This window comes from Squalius cephalus (assembly GCF_949319135.1).
Source record: "Squalius cephalus genome assembly, chromosome: 1".
Taxonomy (NCBI): Eukaryota; Metazoa; Chordata; class Actinopteri; order Cypriniformes; family Leuciscidae; genus Squalius; species Squalius cephalus.
The window spans coordinates 62,098,361-62,119,244 of NC_137122.1; the positions used below are offsets into that span (position 1 = coordinate 62,098,361).

At 38.2% G+C, this 20,884-nt stretch overlaps 1 protein-coding gene across 1 annotated transcript in view; it reads left to right on the plus strand.

Moving 5' to 3' along the window:
* LOC307171488 (NACHT, LRR and PYD domains-containing protein 3-like) overlaps positions 1-19,558 on the plus strand; it is a 78,505-nt gene extending 58,947 nt beyond the window's left edge. Inside the window, exons 6-7 of the mRNA XM_079893141.1 lie at positions 18,638-18,684; positions 18,762-19,558. Of these exons, the coding sequence (XP_079749267.1) occupies positions 18,638-18,684; positions 18,762-19,318 (604 nt within the window). The 3' untranslated portion in view covers positions 19,319-19,558. The remainder of the gene's footprint in view (positions 1-18,637; positions 18,685-18,761) is intronic.
* The last annotated feature ends 1,326 nt before the right edge of the window (positions 19,559-20,884 follow it).

Consider the following 20,884-nt stretch of genomic DNA (forward strand, 5'->3'; position numbering starts at 1 on the left):
CACATCAGTCAGAGTCTGATATGAGAAGCGCCCCGACTTCTCCTTTTTGCCCAGCTTATATACACAAAACACATCCTGGTCTGTCTCAAAAGATCGCCTTAGTTACCTTAAAAGGAAACGTCTTTGTTCAAGATCTCTTGTCCAACATAAATTCTATCTAGACAGAACAATATCACGTCTGCAAAAGTTTCCTGTTTTTAGCTGCTGCTCTTATTCACACATTTTGCCTATCTTTAGTTCGATCAAAGCTGCGCACATACTCTTTACACTTGAAGTACACAATAGGTCACTTGAGTACTCATAGTCTCTTTGCTACCCAGAACATTTTGTTCCTGCAAGCTTATATAATTATATTTCTTATATGCTTATGAGTAAAAATAAATGTTCAACGTTAACACAAGTTGCACACATCTGAAAGTAAAAAACACATCTAAATGTAAAATTTCCATTACAATCCACCCCATGTTCATTCAAAGAACATACACACAATTTGACATTTACTTCTCCATAATCATAGTAATTTACAACAGGTAAATTTTTCCCATGGTCATTTCATTTCTTAGTCAAACTCATGTTCGCTCTCGTTCTCGTATACCTCATCTTCAGACACTGTAACCTCAACTTCATCTTCTTCCCAACATTCTAATTCTAGCAATCTAATTCTATTTTCAGAAAAATACTAATCATACCATAGTACATTGCCTTTTAACTTTGAATCAAGCTAAATTTTGAATCACATTGATCTATTAGGCCTTTAACAGGCTGATACAGCTGATTAACCATTTTTCTTAACCTTATTTTGCTAGCTTTTAATTCAAGTAGGCGATTGTTTTACTTATTCAGATCCATTTAAGGATCTGTGTAATAAAATCTAACCAAAAAATTTCTATAATTTTCATTTTTATCCTTAACACAAATATCAATAATTGTATTATCTTGTTTCAAACAATGTCATTAATTTTAAAATTAACTCAGCTCAAACCAGGTCTTGCCATTTAATCTTTAATTACTTATCTTCCTACAGTCCTATTTTTCCAGAATTAACTGATGGACATAACATGTCCTGCCTCTATTTGTTGGCAATGCGGAATAATTCATAATGGATCCATTGATCCAGATCATTAAATCTGTATCTTCATTCTGAATTAAAAAAGCTTTTTTTTTTTCTTTTTTTTTTTTTAGAATTTTGCTTTATGAGCAAATATTCTATTTCACTGAAATGTCTTAACTGTTTAGATTCATTTTAGTTTTTAAATTGAACATTTCAACTGTGTTAAATTCAAATTCAAAAGTGTTACATTGTTCTTGGTCTAGGTTTAACTTTGTGCCCCCTACATAATTAATTTTTTTTTAACACGTTGAAGACCTTTTTCAACAAAGCAAGTCCATATTTCATTTCTGGAAGCCGGCTAAATAAGCAAGTACTGTTACTGTATTCCTAGATAGACTAGACCCGCAGTCACCTCTCAGATATCAAATACAGACATTAGACAATACATGAAAGGAACAATAATCAATTCAACAATAATCAACAATTTCAATAATCACACTGGTAACTTCTTTAACTAATAATAATCCAGAAATTAAATATGTTTCCCAAAATCAATCTCCTTTTGAAAGTTTTTCTTTTTCTATTTTAACAAATGGAAACACCTAAAAAATATTTAATTTAGTCATCAATTAATCGCTATAGAAGTTTACCCTATTATCTATTCGGACCTAGTCCGGCAAAGTAATTTATCCTCTCTTAATAGGGTACAACTATTACAACTATTCAATTTTTTTTTTTAGCATCTATGATATCTGAATTAGGGTGCTAAAACCCTCAAGTTTCTTCAAACATAGTCCCTAGATTATTTATTATCTTTACAGTAATGTACCTATTTAGAGTCCCTATACTCTACAGAATTTAGAGATTTTCCTCTTCTTAATTTACGTGTACCTGAAATATTCAAATTAATTAGTAATTGTTCAAATCATTAGATCTATATCAATTCTCAGTCGTACAGTTTGATTGAACTGAATAAAACATCAATTAACATCACACACAATTAATTATTATGCTAAGCTTAAACCATTAGTTGGTTCACATCTTCCTCCAGATGTGTTGATCATCTCGTTGCCCCATGGACATTCCATCTTCACCAGGGTGATTCTTTGCGAACCGTCGCAATGGGCTTTCCCTCGTTGGCAAGGGAGGAACGTTACTAGCACGTCCTTGGTCCCCCACTTGACGCTGTGTGTTGTAGGCGTTGGTGTGTGGGGTTGTTGAGGGCTGGTTGGTGTAGTTTAAGTCGAGATGCTTGGACGGAGGTGTCACACACTGCAACCTTGCTGATAGTTGCAAGATTTTTCCTCAGAACACAACCGCAGTCCACTGGACCTTGTTTGTGGAGTGAACCATAAGAATAACCTGTGAATGGAGACCTTAAGTATTTTTGTTAGTGACAACATGTATCATGTCGCCAGACTCATCTGCTTGTCTGACCGGTCGTCCTTTTTTGATGAGACCTGTAAAATTTCATGTTAAACAGTAACAAGACAATATTTTATATACATTTGGAACAGAATCAGTTCTGTTCAAGTCAAGTCAAGTCAAGTCATCTTCATTTATATAGCGCTTTTAACAATGTAGATTGTCTCAAAGCAGCTTTACAGAGATAAGCGTATAATTTAAGGTAACAGAGATTGTTTCGGCTTTACAGCAGAGTTAAGTTATTTCCATCTAAAGTTAGTTTTAATTGATTTGCTTCCATCGCAATGATCATTTGTTATTAAATTAGGGGCCGCTAAGACGACACCATTCCCTCTACACAGACTTTAAACGCGAACCTGTGAGAAACACTGATGGCATTCACATGCGCATTTAGAATGGGTTCTATAGTTATGTGCGTTTGAATATACGCAGGTTTGGAATTCCCTACAAGCCAAGCCTAAACAAATGAGATCCATCATGACATCCTGTAAAAGGAAAAAGTTAAGTATGGGGTGGACAGGGCAAGCTTGCTTGCTCTCTGCATTCCCAAAGTTATACGCTGCGCAGGTGTGGCATTGTTTATTTCTGCCACAACAACAATAACCCAGCTCAGGATAGTTAGCCATAATCATCCATGGCCATTATTTTGTTGGGTATATTTTAATCTGTGGGCTCATATTTTACCATGTGGGCCCACTTTATAAATTTAGATACAGCTGTTTTGATTGACAATTTATTTATCTCAGTGTCTCTCAGAACACCATCTTTCACACACTCACTTTGACACACTTTCACACACCCCTCTCTGGCCAGAGATTCATTCATTCATTCATTCATTCATTCATTCATTCTTGTCTGCCTTAGCAGTTTATGAACTGAATGGGGAACATATATATTTATTAGGAGTGGAATACCACCAAATCTGAACGGTAACAATGTTCGACGACGACAGAAACTACTGAACGTAGACACACTGTGGCATTCCCCTTGCGACAGTGTCTGAACGTTAGGATATAAATTTTCAATTGTCCGATGCAGTCGCCATGTGATTGAGTTTACACAGTGGACGTAAACCTAACTTTTCAAAAAAAATAGATTAAACACTTTTAAATAGAAATCGTATAGACCTACAATTGCAGTTGAGAGAATCCGTTTTAATTTCTCAAATGCAATTTGTCATTCTTTTCACAATTTCAATTTTCCACTTTTTGCTGTTGCTCATAAGCTATTTAAAATAATATTTAGAAATCTTCACACAATCTTTGATCCATGGACAAAAAGAAAATAACATTTCTATCTCGTACCCCCGGTGATGACAGCATGTGATTTCAAAAGTTTAGAATTAGAAAACATTGTTTCTATTGAATCTAGAAAATTACCTTTAAATGAAATGGAGTGACCAATATTTTTGTCAAATCACAATTTATATTTAAAGTTGGTCACCCAATCTCATTCCCATATGCACAATGCACAAAAATTATCTTAGTTAAACATACAGTAAACCATTGACTCTTAGAATCTCATAGATCAAAACCATTTTTCCTCACTGTCTCCCAGGGATAACGGGATACAAATTCTAGACGCCTTCATATAGAAAGTATAATATTTAAACATGTGCTATTCATCACTTTAAGACTTCTGATTCCCTTAATATTTTTTTCTTAGTGACTGTTTGTAAAACCCTCTGCTCTCAGATTGCCACACATTTTTGTCAGTGGTTGGCCACCAATCTTTTAGTGAGTCACATTGTTTCACAAAAAGCCCAAATTCTCTCCACTCTGCAGTCTGTGGTTTAGCTAAAGAGATGTGAGGGACGGCCCCCTCCACATCATAATACAGTGATGCTTAGCTATCAGACAATTCAACCATCACAGCACACCATTTATCTGACCAAACTAACTCTGAGGTTTTCAGTTCCTCACTCTCTAGTTCAGACCATTTTTCAGCAAAAATTTCATCTGGCTCACTGCTAACATGACATGTGCAATGCAAATCACTTTCTTCCATGAAATCATGGTCAGGAGGCATCCTATTTGTGGCTTTGTTTTGCAGACCACACTGAGGAGTGCTCCATTCAAAAACATATATTGTTTCAGTTGGCATTCTCACCATAATCATATCAGCAGTGACGCCACTGTCATCACAATACAAGTTCAGCTTCAGTTTACACATCAAATCTCTTCCCAGAAGATTACAAGGACAGGTAGTAGTTACAAGAAAAGCATGAGAAAATGAGCGATCACCAATCTGACAAGACAAATCTGCTGTATATGGTTCCTTTACCAGATGCCCTGTGGCACTTCTGGAAGTTGCCCATTTTCCAGATAATACAGTTAAATCAGGCAATTGTTCATTTTTAATTACTGAGTTCGTCACTCCACTGTCAATTTAGAACTTAATTTTCTTTCCCTCGACACTAATGTCAATCATTGGTAATTTTGCAAATGCTTTATACATTCGTTCAGTGTCAGCAAGCGAATTTTCTTCATTGCAAGAAACAGCAAGCACATTTTCTTCATTGCAAGGAGCAGAAAAAGAGATAAGATTAGACATATTTACCACCTGGGAGTCAGACCCTTAACCGTCGCTCCCCTAGGGGGAGGGGAGCGACGGTTAAGGGTCTGACTCCCAGGTGGTAAATATGTCTAATCTTATCTCTTTTTCTGCTCCTTGCAATGAAGAAAATGTGCTTGCTGTTTCTTGCAATGAAGAAAATTCGCTTCATTCAATCTCCTTGTGGCTCTGGTGACTGTTGAAATCCTCTCTTCTTTGGAGGATCCGGACAGTCATTTCTCCAGTGTCCTTTTCGCCCACAATTATAACAAGCTTCAGGGTCCATTGTGGGTTTGTCACCCATTCCACGTCCTCTTCCTCCTCTGCCTCGTCCTCTTCTGCCACCTCTTCCTCCTCCTCTTGCGTAATTTTCCATCATCAACCCTCCCATCTTCAGCAAAGCCAGTTGAGTGTCTTTGTCAGTCTTTTTCTGTTTGTTCTTGGCTTGGTCTCTCAGCAGCTTTTGTTGATGCGTTGCGTGTCGTCGGATTTCTTCCAGCCGCGCTTGGTGGTACCCCACACAAGACGTTTTGACCTTTTTCCCTATTTCAGGGTCCAGACCGTCCAGAAAAACAGTTTTCAGATATTCTCCATACGTACTTATCTTTGATTGTCTGGCCTGTGCTTCTCTTTGGGTTGGTGAACATTTACGAATTTTGGAGATGGAGGAGTGTAGTCTGGAGGAGCAGAGGGCAGGGTGATCGAACCTAGCAGGCTTCGATATGGGTGTTTTGGTGGTCTTGCTTGCAGACTCGTTCCCTCTTCTCCTTTGTCTTCCTCAGGATCTTGACCTCCCATTGCTCCTGGTTGTCTTTGTGGTTCGTGGAGGGCCACTGCTGGTGGTGGTTGGTAGGGGGAGTAGGGAGCCGGACAGCGGTCGTCCTCAGCCAGGCGGGTTTTCATGCATCTCATTTCCTCGGAAGAATTAGAAACAGAGTTTAGTAAAGTTTTCCTGGCTTCCTCTGCCTTCGTCTCTCTACTATTTGCACTCTTAACATTGATGTATTGTTTTAATTTATTACTGTGAAGCTGCTTTGATACAACCTATGTTGTGAAAAGCGCTATATAAATAAACTTGACTTGACTTGACTTGACTTGACTCTCTAATGGTGCTAATGCTGCGTTTATCTGTCTTCTTTGTCTGGTAATTGCCTCATTTAACCATACATCTATAATTCGACCATCAAAGTCATAATTATCTTTTTCCTTTCTTTTTGGACTTGTTTTTTGTCCAATTTTCCTTTGTCATTTGCAGATGGCTTACACTCAGACCCCCATTAAATCCATACAATTTAATTAACTGTGGTATCCTATGATGCCACCACGTTCCATTTTTCTTGGTCATGGAACAATAATTCCCTTTTGAGAAATCCACTGTCTCCAACTCTTTATCATTAACATTACCCATTTTTGCACTAATTTTACTCAACAGTATTTATATTTGCGTATTTAAATTTTTCCCCTGCTTGGTCACCACGCACTATATTTACTGTATTAATTCTTTCCCCAGCGTGGCCACCACGCACCTTGCCTATATTCGTCAATATAGGACTTTCAAAAATGCCTGCATCCGTCGATGTAGGTCTTTCCCAAACGAGTGCCTCTGTAATGTTTGAAAATTACTATCAGGCTTATTTCAAACAAGCACCCGTCTGGTGTTTGAGAAATTACTATCAGGCTTATTCTCAAACTCTGGCCCTTTTGGGAAAGCAATTAACACATGGCATTCGAGAAATTACTATCAGGCTTATTCTCAAACCCTGTTTGGAAATTACTTTCAGGCTTATTCCAAATCCAAAATCCTGACCCTTTTAGGAAAAATATTCAATACGCAAATAATTTTCTTATTTACTATGTAAATAATTTTCTCTCACCGTCTTTTGATGACCTTGTGAGTTCAGTTCTAGGAGTGCATTCACCTCGGTCGTCGTGATGAGTAGAACAATTCTCTCTCCTTAAGATTGAGGATATTGAGCCGCAGAGTATAGACTCTCGGGATGGTCAAGTGTTCCCCTCAGTCACGCCGATCGTCGGTTTACTGCATCCCATCCTCCTCGTCGCCATTTGTCATGGAAATTTTTTCTCAACTTTAAATAATAATTGGAAGACAGCTGGAAATTTCAAAAGTTATAAAGATCTTTATTTCTTGCAAGAAAGGCTGTTCACACATCAGTCAGAGTCTGATATGAGAAGCGCCCCGACTTCTCCTTTTTGCCCAGCTTATATACACAAAACACATCCTGGTCTGTCTCAAAAGATCGCCTTAGTTGCCTTAAAAGGAAACGTCTTTGTTCAAGATCTCTTGTCCAACATAAATTCTATCTAGACAGAACAATATCACGTCTGCAAAAGTTTCCTGTTTTTAGCTGCTGCTCTTATTCACACATTTTGCCTATCTTTAGTTCGATCAAAGCTGCGCACATACTCTTTACACTTGAAGTACACAATAGGTCACTTGAGTACTCATAGTCTCTTTGCTACCCAGAACATTTTGTTCCTGCAAGCTTATATAATTATATTTCTTTAAATGCTTATGAGTAAAAATAAATGTTCAACGTTAACACAAGTTGCACACATCTGAACGTAAAAAACACATCTAAATGTAAAATTTCCATTACAAGGTACAGTAGCCTACCTAGTCTACTCACTTATCAGTTTATTTAATTTACATTTAAAGCCCCATTATGTAGGATTTCCGTTTTGGTCAAACAACGACCCCTAGAGTCGCTGTGGACTACTTGTATTTAACGTTACTGTCGTAAATACCACTCACCCAGAGCAGTCTATTCACTCACGGCCTGATCCCCTTCCCCCTGTATACCGGTCCCTGTTCAGTCGGATAGAAGCTGTAACGAGTGGAAATAAGGTGTGGCCCCTTTAAGAGCTGCGCGCGCCCTGTTTAACTGTATGTGCACCTCGAACACCCCGCAAGCGGGTTGTTTCTGTTTGATGCTCATTCTTGTCCTATTTTTGTCTATCAAGTAATGCTGTGGACGGTAGAACGTGTGACAGACAGTTACACGAGTTCGATTGGGGAATAAACACAACGCGTTACAAATCGCCGGACATCGAACAAGCACAGCTAGCCTCCGAAGATGTCTACTAATCCATCAACAAGAACGCCAGGTGCTTTTTAGCTCACACCAACGAGTGAAAGCTTGTCCGAGTGATATACAATATAAGCAATATACTTACAAGCATAGATATCATATAAAGGCTTACAAGTCCAACAGCATGTGAGGACGTTTTGGGGGAAGTGAGGTAGACTATGCCGTAAAGCAGTCAAATTTTGTAGTTCTTTTTGTGCTGCTCGGGTTACTACCCGAAACCCGAAGATTAAAAGTACGAGTAAAAGCGATACAGACCCCATCAGGCTATGGCAGACGTGTCATTCAACCTATTTTAAGTCGATGTACCATCACAAGGGTTTTGGAAATATATAATGAAGGTTGAAAAGCTACATAGTGTTACTTTAAAACTAAATATATAAATATAAATATGACATTTCAAAATATGACCAGAGTAAATAATAAATTATATTACTATGACATAGTATGAAAAGTTTGTTTTCCTCAGCAATTATAACAACTAAAATAAAAAAAGAAATTTATAGGTAAGAGTGACGGTTGAGACGTTTGTTGCAACGCTCTTAAAGAAATCACTTTCCTCAGGGACTTTTCCTCCTCAGTGAAACCCTTACTAGAGGCTGCATGTAAACCACTCATTCTCTGAACTGGCACAAACTAACATGGCGGCATCGGGCATATAACGCTATAGCTCAAACTAACGCGATTGTTGTAGAGGTGTTTAAAGGGGACATATCATGCTAAATCCACTTTTTTAGCCCTTAAATGCATTTTGTTGTATATTTGGAACGTTTAGAAGTACAGAAAAGTTGAAATTATTCTCTTCAGGTGCTTCGTTGATATCTTTATATTCTGTTTTGGTCATATTTTTCAACCTGTTCCGATTTTTCTGTTATCTATGACGTTTTTTGAACTATTACGTCACAGTATTACTTCATTACACCGTCTAATGTAGATGAACTGCCGCGCTTGTGACAGGGCGCATGTTTAACTGAAAGAACGAGCAGAGAGAGACCCGGTCGTGCACGCGCGCACACTCTCTCTCTTCCGAGCCAGGCGAAAGTGTAAACAAGACTTCACCGTCTCCAAACTAGACACTGTCTTGCTCTCTCTCCCTCGCACATATTAATCAAAATAAATCGACACGGTGGTAAAAGGTCGGAAGACCAAAGTTTCATGTGTAAATACAGTAACACACCATTGCGATACATCCATATGAAGACGTTGTTCTGCAGGTTCGTCGTCTTCATTTTCATCTCGCTCCGACTCTGGCTCGAACATGTAAGGCTGGCTGGACAAGTCTTCCGTTGTTGACATTTTGTTAATAACGTGTGAATAAAAAGTTTCTGTGCTGCTAGATAATCGTATCTCTGCTATCAAACTACAAAAATGGCCGAACAGGGTGGAGTTGAAACTCTGCAACCTGGAGAGGGGGCGGGCTATGAAGTGTCTCAATTGTATTTAAAGAGACCGCACCAAAACGAGTTGCTCTCAGACGCACACCAGAAAAGGGGTAGAAAAGGGGCCTGTGGAGCAATAATAATGAGGAATTCAGACCCAAGCATTCAAGTTCCGCTTTATATAGACAACAAATGTATGATTTATATGTAAAAAGGAACAATTTAAAAGCATGATATGTCTCCTTTAAACAACAAAACACATCCACTTGCACATATTTGACAATCGGAATATCAGATATGTCGTGCTATAGCTAACAAATTTGTGAATATTTTGAATAAAAAAGGGAAAAAAGCAGATCATCAGCTTTTGTGGTTGCGGTGTGTCACGTGACTAGCAATGACGCTATAGCATGACACCGATACGCTTGGTGTGAGTTTTGATGAGTTGTATCTTGACGACTTGATATTATTTCTTATTCAAAAGTGCCTTTTACAAACTTTTAAAAACTTTTACATTTTTTTAGGCATTAACTTAGTTATTGTTAACTCGCAAGACAGTAAGGAGAAAATGACAATTAGATGGATAATTTAAATATATCCTGCCATCACATTTTGGTAATGTATTCATTCTGCCGTCACATCTGAGCAGAAACGCTGCTTGGGTAGTTTCAAGATATAAAAATAATTAATAATACAATAATAATTGAATTGTTCATATGTGTTTATTCTTGTTGGAAGATTTTTCTTTTACTGATTATGAACACAAATTAATCATGACAAACCAAATTAATTGTAATTGTATTAATTATACCATTGATAAAAATAAGCTGATACCAAGGTATTTTAGGCCTACAATTCTGACACAATTTTTCATGAAAAATCATAATTGTATTTATTTATTTTTCCGAAAGTAAGGTTAATGTAAGCAGCTTCTTACAATACTCTACTAAATGCGTAATAAAACCTAAGTGCAAGGGACCTGGATATTGGATAGGGGGCGCTGGCCCAAAAAAGGTTGAGACCCACTGCTCTAAATAACGGTCGCCTTTGAAAAAATAGTGAATAAGATTATTAATTTTTTGTCAATTTTGTTTGTTCTTTTTGCATGCAGTTTGCAAAGTGACAAAATGAAGCAAAGCACAACTAGTCCACACTTATCTATTTTATTTTAATTCGATGTTATCATAGGCAAAACACAATTGCATTATTATTATCATTTACTTTTGAACAAAGTCTTATTTCATGCAAAGTGATAATATAATTGCACTTTTATTTTCTCTATTTGAAAGTTTGTAATGCTGTTTTTTGATGTTGTTTTTAAAATGTGATGTTAAAGGAGAACTTGGTAACTTTTTTAACTTAATAAAACTGTCTAGAAATCATTTGGATGGTTAAACAACCTGTTCTGGTGATATTGGTGACTTTCCCCGCTCCCCCCAGCGTTCCCTGGCGGAAAACCAACCTTGCAACTTGGGGACTACCGTCCCGGCAAGATAGAAATAGGAAGTCTCGTGAGAAGCGAGAAGCGAGAACGAGAACGAGCGCGGAACACGAATTGCTTTACGGCAATTCGACATAAACACACACGCATGTATGATGTATTACCAGATTACCCACCTCGGTAGACATAGCTCCACACGATACAGTTGGCTTGCTCCGATCAAAACAAACGCACATGAGCAGCGGTAGAGAGGGGGAGGAGGCCGCCGCAAGTGAGTTTTTTACGACCGTGTAGTGAAATATACGTCCTCCCACAGCTGTAGGGGGAGCTCGTGGGGAAAACATGCGACGACAAAAGGGAAAATCAGCGAAGAAGTGACTAGAGTTCGCTAGAGTTGCCGAGTTCTCCTTTAATAAACTACATTTTATTAACCCTTCCCTACCTCCAAAGTGGAGAATGTCAGAACACTGCTCTAAACTGTGTGTGTGTGTGAGAGAGAGAGAGAAAGAGAGAGATGTTGAATTTTGTATGATTGTGAGATTGTATTCTTGAGATAGATTTACATTTACTGTTAAACACACTTACAGATGTAATTAAACTAACAATAGACACAAATATGTGAGTGCTCTGAGTCTGACTCTTCCCAGTTTAGTCTAACGCAATATACGTAATTTATTTTATTCTCATTTTTTATATAGATATAGAAAAGAAAGGAAAGTGTTAGTATTTATGGATCAAGTGTTGCTGAAAAACATGCGACTTCAGTGGTTTCTTGAAGATGTTTAGGCCAGCAGCTCGGGTTGAGATATCAGTTATTTCCCCAGCGGGAACAGTCCAGGTGAAGGTGTGTGTGTGTGTGTGTGTGTGTGTGTGTGTGTGTGTGATTCTGTGTGTCTCTGAGAGGATGTTCACTCGCAGAACTCAAGCTTCTTAAGAGTGTGTGTGTGTGTGTGTGTGTGTGTGTGTGTGTGTGTGTGTGTGTGTGTGTGTGTGTGTGTGTGTGAGAGATTCTGTGTGTCTCTGAGATGATGTTCACTCGCAGAACTCAAGCTTCTGAAGAGAGAGAGAGAGAGTGTGTGTGTGTGTGTGTGTGTGTGATTCTGTGTCTCTGAGAGGGGTGGGCGATATGGCAAAAATATAATATCACGATTCTTTTCAGGAAAATCAGGATTCACGATTTTATCACGATTCTTTTTCATGTTGGTTTTACTATTTTGTGACTGAGCATTACAGCCAAACTATTGTCCATATTAAATAAACTGTGCTTTATGTTTTCAGCTACAGTAGGTGTGTTTAACAGTAGCATTGAAGAAAGTGTTTAAATGAACAAATATGAAAATAAAACACAACATCATCTTCATTATAACTTCATTATATGTATAAATTATACATTGATACTTAAAAGCTATTTAGGTTCTCAGTCAAGAGCAGTGAGTGATTTCCTCTTTTCGTTTTGTTGTTTAATTAGCATTAAAGGGATAGTGCTCCCAAAATTTACTCTGTCATAATTTATTCTTTCAAGTTGTTTTAAACTCAAATCAGTTTCTTTCTTCTGTTTAAAATAAAAGTTATTTTGAAGAATGTGGGTAACCTAACAGTTGATATACCCAGTGACTCAATAGAGTCTGTCTGCATCCTGCAAGACTTCAAGCTACGTCCTTTCAAGCTACGCCCCTTCAAGTTACGTCCATTCAAGTTACGCCCCACTTCAAGTTACGCCCCTTCAAGTTACGTCCATTCAAGTTACGCCCCTTCAAGTTACGCCCCACTTCAAGTTACGCCCCTTCAAGTTGCGCCCCTTCAAGTTACGCCCCACTTCAAGTTACGCCCCACTTCAAGTTACGCCCCTTCAAGTTACGCCCCACTTCAAGTTACGCCCCACTTCAAGTTACGTCCCACTTCAAGTTACGCCCCTTCAAGTTACGCCCCACTTCAAGTTACACCCCACTTCATGTTACGCCCCTTCAAGTTACGTCCATTCAAGTTACGCCCCTTCAAGTTACGCCCCACTTCAAGTTACGCCCCTTCAAGTTACGCCCCACTTCAAGTTACGCCCCACTTCAAGTTACGCCCCTTCAAGTTACGCCCCTTCAAGTTACGTCCATTCAAGTTACGCCCCTTCAAGTTACGCCCCACTTCAAGTTACGTCCATTTAAGTTACGTCCATTCAAGTTACGCCCCTTCAAGTTACGCCCCACTTCAGGTTACGCCCCACTTCAAGTTACGCCCCTTCAAGTTACGCCCCTTCAAGTTACGTCCATTCAAGTTACGCCCCTTCAAGTTACGCCCCACTTCAAGTTACGTCCATTTAAGTTACGTCCATTCAAGTTACGCCCCTTCAAGTTACATCCCACTTCAAGTTACGTCCATTCAAGTTACGTCCATTAAAGTTACGCCCCTTCAAGTTACGCCCCTTCAAGTTACGCCCCTTCAAGTTACGTCCCCTCAAGTTATGCCCCTTCAAGTTACGCCCCACTTCAAGTTACACCCCACTTCAAGTTACGCTCCTTCAAGTTACGTCTCACTTCAAGTTACGCCCCTTCAAGTTACACCCCTTCAAGTTACGTCCATTCAAGTTACGCCCCACTTCAAGTTACCCCACTTCAAGTTACGCCCCTTCAAGTTACGCCCCTTCAAGTTACGTCCATTCAAGTTACGTCCATTCAAGTTATGCCCCACTTCAAGTTACGCCCCTTCAAGTTACACCCCACTTCAAGTTACGTCCATTCAAGTTACGTCCATTCAAGTTACGCCCATTCAAGTTGCTCACTGTTTAAAGCAGCGCTGCACAGACCGGTCGGTGTATGATATCAAAGTACCGCAAGAGCGATTAGAGAACAGACAGACAGTTCTATATGCTTTTGAATCGCTCTCTCGCACGAGTTTAATATAATCAGAACATACTAGAGTTGATTAAACTGACTCTTAGCTGTTCACGAACCGAAATACTTGTTTTGGTATGCAGTAAAGCAAGCTGCAATCTGCATTAGTGCCAGGGTATTGAACATTTATTACAAGAAACCATATTGCGATGTATTGTTTAATTTGTTTTATCAATTATTCTTCCCACCTCAACTAACTGAAATTGGGCTTTATTTCTTTTTTTTTCTTCTTTTTTTAAATAAATAATTTTAAACATATTTTGATGTCTTATTGTATGTACAGCTAAATGCACCGCTGACAAACAAATCTTATGATACTTTTAAGACAAATGAAACAGTCGTAAACTGGTATAGAAAACAATAAATTAGGTGACATCTATGCATTTTCATCTATTAGGTGACATCTTACCCATGCATTTACATTTAATAATGGAAAGTGACCACTCCAGGGCGATCTACTAATGTCCATTTTTCTGTCCCTAGCCTTTACAGAAATATTACACATAAAAGACACTTTAGGATTACAATTTCTTTATTTTTAAAATAAAACAATGTTATTTGAACAATTACACCTTCTTCTCAATGTGGCAATATTTGATTTTTAATTAATTATATAGAATTTCAAGCACCACAGAAGTGCTCGTCCCCGGAAAATGCTTTATTTTTATGTCAATAACAGGGTTTTCCACCATTTAAAATACAATAATGTATACATAACTATCAAAAATATTATGTAAATGACATAAAAAAAACAAAATGCTGAATAAATATTATAAAATTTATAATGAAAGTAGTAGTCCCCTGGAGTTGTGTCACTGGTGCTACCGTTAAACAAAAATCTCTTATATTAAAATAAAAATCACACTTGACATCACTTGACTTTCTTCTTCCAATTTCCTGAATATCTATAAAGAAAAGCCCATAGTAAATCCACTGTCTCTTTTCAGTTATCAGACATTTTCTCATTTATCTCATGATTTCATATGAAGCTTTTAGTTGAACTCATTGGTATGACCTACTTAATTGTTAGGGAATTGTAAAAATCTAGAATACAAATGGATTAAACTACTTAATTTAGTATACCATGATTGACAACATGTGGTTTGATACCTTGCAGCAGCCATTTTGTAAAATGAATTTTTCATGAAAATTGTCACTGGTGTCACCTTTCTTATGGGCAACACCAGTGTCTCCCATTTATAGATACACTTTATTCAAAGCTATTAATTTAGATTGTTTGCCAGATGTAACAATTTAGTCTCATCTACTTAATTATAGTTGAAGAATAATGATCTTTGGTCTTAGGAAAAAAGAAGACAGTAACACCAGTGACACAATGAATCACCAATGACATGCAGTACGTCACATTAAATACAATATCACATGATGATAATTTTACATCCATTTAATTCTGCTTACACTCAAATGTTAAGATTTAAAGAATTGCATCATTACTTGATTTTAACTGGTTTTCAAATATTTTCATCGTTATAGCAAATACATGGTTGCACAAATTAACTTTCAAGCACAGTTTTAACAAACCTGATTAAAATAAATAAAACATAATCTCCAGATCATAATCTGTTGCATTATTATTATTATTTTTCTGTTACTCTGACTACATGTGCTGAAAAACCTTTAATATTGCACAATATTAATATAAAATAAATGCACAAAAAATATATCAAAAAATCATTAACTGTAATTTATGTGTACTCATAAAGTCAAAGGGTAATCTAACATCTTTCCATACAAAAGTGGACGTTTCTGTAGAATGACCTGGCATCTGTGTGACACTCAGCGAGACAGATTGACAAGCTCAAAGTTCCAGACGCTTTACTCTGCCCTTGCTGCAATGTAAAAAGCGGCAATATGACTTATATACACTTCGATTTACACGGTTATCTCGGGAAAATATTCTTACCGTTGTCTCTATACGAGCTGGTATCTTGCCGACAACATCTCGTTTTGAGTTTGACATATCGCCTGGTTCTGTGTGATTTGGACAACTTCAAGTTACGCCCACTTCCTGTTACGCCCCTCTCTTGCAGTCCGCAGACAGACCCATCTCCAGTGACTTCCATAGTATACAGTATATTTTTTTAGAGAGAGAGATAGTGTGTGTGTGGTGTGTGTGTGTGTGTGTGTGTGTGTGTGTGCGTGTGTGTGCGTGTATGTGTGTATGTGATTCTGTCTCTGAGAGGATGTTCACTCGCAGAACTCAAGCTTCTGAAGAGAGAGAGAGAGAGTGTGTGTGTGTGTGTGTGTGTGTGTGTGTGTGTGTGTGTGTGTGTGTGTGTGTGATTCTGTGTCTCTGAGATGATGTTCACTCGCAGAACTCAAGCTTCTGAAGAGAGAGTGTGTGTGTGTGTGATTCTGTGTCTCTGAGATGATGTTCACTCGCAGAACTCAAGCTTCTGAAGAGAGAGAGAGAGAGACAGAGTGTGTGTGTGTGTGTGTGATTCTGTGCGTCTCTGAGAGGATGTTCACTCGCAGAACTCAAGCTTCTGAAGAGAGAGAGAGAGAGTGTGTGTGTGTGTGTGTGTGTGTGTGTGTGTGTGTGTGTGTGTGTGTGTGTGTGTGTGTGTGATTCTGTGTCTCTGAGATGATGTTCACACGCAGAACTCAAGCTTCTGAAGAGAGAGAGAGAGAGTGTGTGTGTGTGTGTGTGTGTGTGTGTGTGTGTGTGTGATTCTGTGCGTCTCTGAGAAGATGTTCTCTCGCAGAACTCAAGCTTCTGTAGAGAGAGAGAGTGTGTGTATGTGTGTGTGTGTGATTCTGTGTGTCTCTGAGAGGATGTTCACTCGCAGAACTCAAGCTTCTGAAGAGAGAGAGAGAAGATCAGAAGATTCTGTGTGTGTTTGATTACAAACTGTAATAGTGTGTGTGTGTGTGTGTGTGTGTGTGTGTGTGTGTGTGTGTGTGTGTGTGTGTGTGTGTGAGAGAGAGAGAAGTGAGAGAGAGAGTGAGGGAGTGTGTGTGAGAGAGAGTGAGGGAGTGTGTGTGTGAGAGACAGAGAGAGAGACAGAGAGAGAGACAGAGAGAGAGACAGAGAGAGAGACAGAGAGAGAGACAGAGAGAGAGAGAGAGAGAGAGAGACAGAGAGTGAGTGTGTGTGAGAGTGAAGCAGGGCCGTGCACAGACATTTTGAGGGGCAGTGGCTTAAACCAAAAAAGGGGGCAATATAAGGAGTTTGACTCTGAGGCAGTATCATCTTAATATAGAGAATTAATAACAACTCTTTTATAATTATGGGCAATTAGATTACAATTAGGATTTAGTGCTAAATCAATTTATGTTGTTAAAATTACTCTTCCAATTAAATAATTAAATGCCTGTCTTTCTTATCACACTCTAGGATATTTATTTACTGTCAGCCAGTTTAACTGTCTTTAGTTGGCTGATGCTCCAGTGGGCTCTCCCGCACTCTTTGAGCTGCCTCATCTTAAATGGAAGAATTAGACATTTAATTTAATATTATACACAATTACAGTATAAATTGAAATGATATTAGGTTACAACAGTTATAAAGTCACACCGGGGTAAAATGCATATTTGACTTAATTCTCTTTTAGACCACAAATTCAGCTCAGCACTTTTTTTCATAAACGCTTTTGATGATGGACTTGGAAATTTGGCTGATCCTTGACTTGATCGCGGCAAAGTTGATTCTGTACTAATTTGATCTAATATTTTATGTTTTAAAGGAGCCGTATGTAAGATTGTGGCCAAAACTGGTACTGCAATCACTTTCAAATTACTGTAGAGCGGTGTATCCCCTCCCCCTCCCCCCTGACCCGAGGTTGCCAGAGAGGCTGCAGGATCCAGCAGGAACATTTGTAGCTGCAGCTGTGATAACTAGAGCAGAGCTGGCAACCCGGATACCGAAACACTACTGACTTCGTGATTGGTAGATAGGTGCAGGGTGGAGCTTCAGGCCAAAACACAACATGACAACATCAACATCAGTTGAGGGCTGCAACTTCACTTTTAAATGACAATATCCTGGCCGTACTACTGTTGTCAGTGATATAAGTATTTGAAATGAACATGATTTCTTAATGTCTAGTGACATCCAATAGCCATATTATAGCCATATTATGATTAATTGAAATACATTTCTTACATACAGCTCCTTTAAACTTATGTAGCAATTTAAATACAAAGATCTCAAGAATCTTTTAGTTTTTAAAATAATTTTGTTTTTTTATTTTTTAAGTAAATTTTGATGACAGTATATTTATTGAACAAACATTATTTATTTAATTTATCAAAATAACCCCAAAAATAGTATAAACTTTGCTAAAGTGATTGTTTTGAACAAGTATCAACTTATGCATTATTAAAAGCATTTTAATTTAGCTAAAGTATCAATACTGTGTGTCTTTTATACCGTGCTGGTTTTACCTCCTTGCCACCTCATACATTACGATTTTTAAACTAACAAACCACCTTTATGATTTATTTTCACACAAAATCTGTTGCTCATCAATTTTCAAACATATACTTTTATGCAATCATACACTAGTAAGTGTGTGTGAGAGAGACCGAGAGAGACAGAGAGTGAGTGTGTGTGTGTGTGTGTGTGTTAGTGTTTGAACTTTAATTAGTTTATTTTCCTTTGATCAACAAGAAAATCTCTAATTTATTAATATTGAATACGACTCATAAGTGTACTTTAATTAAAGTTTTGTTTCATTATTTGTGTGTGTGTGTGTGTGTGTGTGTGTGTGTGTGTGTGTGTGTGTGTGTGTGTGTGTGTGTGTGTGTGTGTGTGTGTGTGTGTGTGTGTTTTCTAGTGTGGATCACGGAGGAGAGTTCATGATGACATCAAGACTACACAGATGTAAGTCCTCAAACACACAGTTTTAGTGTGTGTTGTTGTAAATGTTGCTGTTGTAATGTGTGTGTTCTTGTGTTCAGATGCCGTTGATCTCACACTGGATCCAAACACAGCACACACTGATCTCGTTCTGTCTGAGGAGAACAGAAAGGTGACGCGTGTGAGAGAGAGTCAGTCGTATCCTGATCATCCAGAGAGATTTGATGTGTGTCAGGTTCTGTGTGGAGAGAGTCTGACTGGACGCTGTTACTGGGAGGCTGAATGGAGTGAAGATGATACTCAAATATCAGTGTCATATAAAGGGATCAAGAGGAAAGGAGGGAGTTCTGACTGTGTGTTTGGAGGGAATGAGAAGTCCTGGAGTCTGAGATGCTCTGATCACGGATTCACTGTCAGTCACAATAGTAACTCCACTGCTGTTTCTGCTGGTTCAGGATCCTGTAAGAGAGTAGGAGTGTTTGTGGACGTGTCGGCCGGCACTCTTTCCTTCTACAGCATCTCTGACACACACACACTCACACACTTACACACATTCACACACACATTCACTGAACCCCTTTGTGCTGGATTTAGACTTAATTTTTATAACTCTTCAGTGTCTCTGTGTCCCATTAAACAACAAACACACACTGACTGACACACACACACACACACACACACACACACAAACGCACTGTAAAAAATTTGCAAAGAAAATGTGGAACCATTTAAATTTTCTGGGATATTGATTTCGTGAGTTTCATAAGCTGTAAGCCATAATCATCAAAATTATAACAAATAAAGGCTTGAAATATCTCACTTTGCATGTAATGAGTCTATATAATATATTAGTTTCACCTGTTAAGTTGAATTCCTGAAATAAATGAACTTTTCCACGACATTCTAATTTATTGAGAAGCACCTGTATATATATATATATATATATATATATATATATATATATATATATATAGGGTGTCGCAATATACCGGTGTTGACGATAATCGTGATATTCAAAGCATGAAATATCGACATCGTGTTAACCACAATGTTTAAAATGAATAGGACTCTTATGATAACATGACACGTAAATACTCCAGCGCCAGTACCTGGTTGACCTCTCAGGTGGCAGTATTGCACCCGCGGACACCTATCAAATAAGAAGACGACGCAGCGCTCGTCCACGCCCGTGCAGCTAGAGTGAAACACTCTGTCCACACCCGAAAAAAGTAAGCTCGCCAGTATTAAGAACAGAGTTCTTCGGCTTCAAAGAAAACAGCACCTTAAAGGTGGTCGCACACCGGACGAGAAGCGCAGCGCCAGCGTCTTTAAAATTCGAGCACATTCTGTATGAGTGTAGGCTACAAACACCGGCGGCCGCGGCACCCAGCAACCGCTCAGGACCTTGTTCAAAATCCTGCCGCGACACAGAGCGCCATTTACATCGTTTTATATTAAATTTACATTATATTTGTCTCAAATCATTGTAAATTATTTCACCCTGTGCTGCAATATACATTTATTTACAGAAATCAGCTGCTTGAATGAAAATTGCTGATGTTATCGGATTTTCAGGCGATGTTCTCAATTCATTCAGTTAACGGATGCTCTGAGGTAAAGTGTTCAGATCACAGACTCAGCAACTATTGTATTTAATTGTACAGTATAATCATAACATAGTACAGACATTATCTCAATTCCATAATGTCCTTAACCTGTTAAGCTTCACCAGTGCGTGGGCGCACTGAAGCGTTTTTTTATTTATATAGTTCAAAGTTACTATCAGATTTAATGTTATACCTTGACAAACTATACATCATTAAAAAGATATAATACTCAATTTTCAGTATTTGACCACTATTGTATTCTGAGAAACTTATAGTGACAGTTATGTCTTAATTTGTGTCAGGAGTTATGAAATGAAAAAATGAGTCGATACCTTTAATATGAATTATGCGCGTCAGCCGCTTTCATTCATAAAAAACTCCCGTGCTGTCGTCATGACAGCGATACACAAAACAACGTCCTTCAGGGCTTTTAGCTCAAACATGTGCAAACTTGGAGAAATATTGATATATTCTCATAGATTCACGTCATATTTCTAAAGACAGGAATAATATTTATTGAATTTATACCCAAATGTGTCGATGTAATCATTGTGAGCGCTTCTTACTGAGATGTGCAGTGTTTTCAATTCATACCAATAGCCTGAGGGCGCTATATG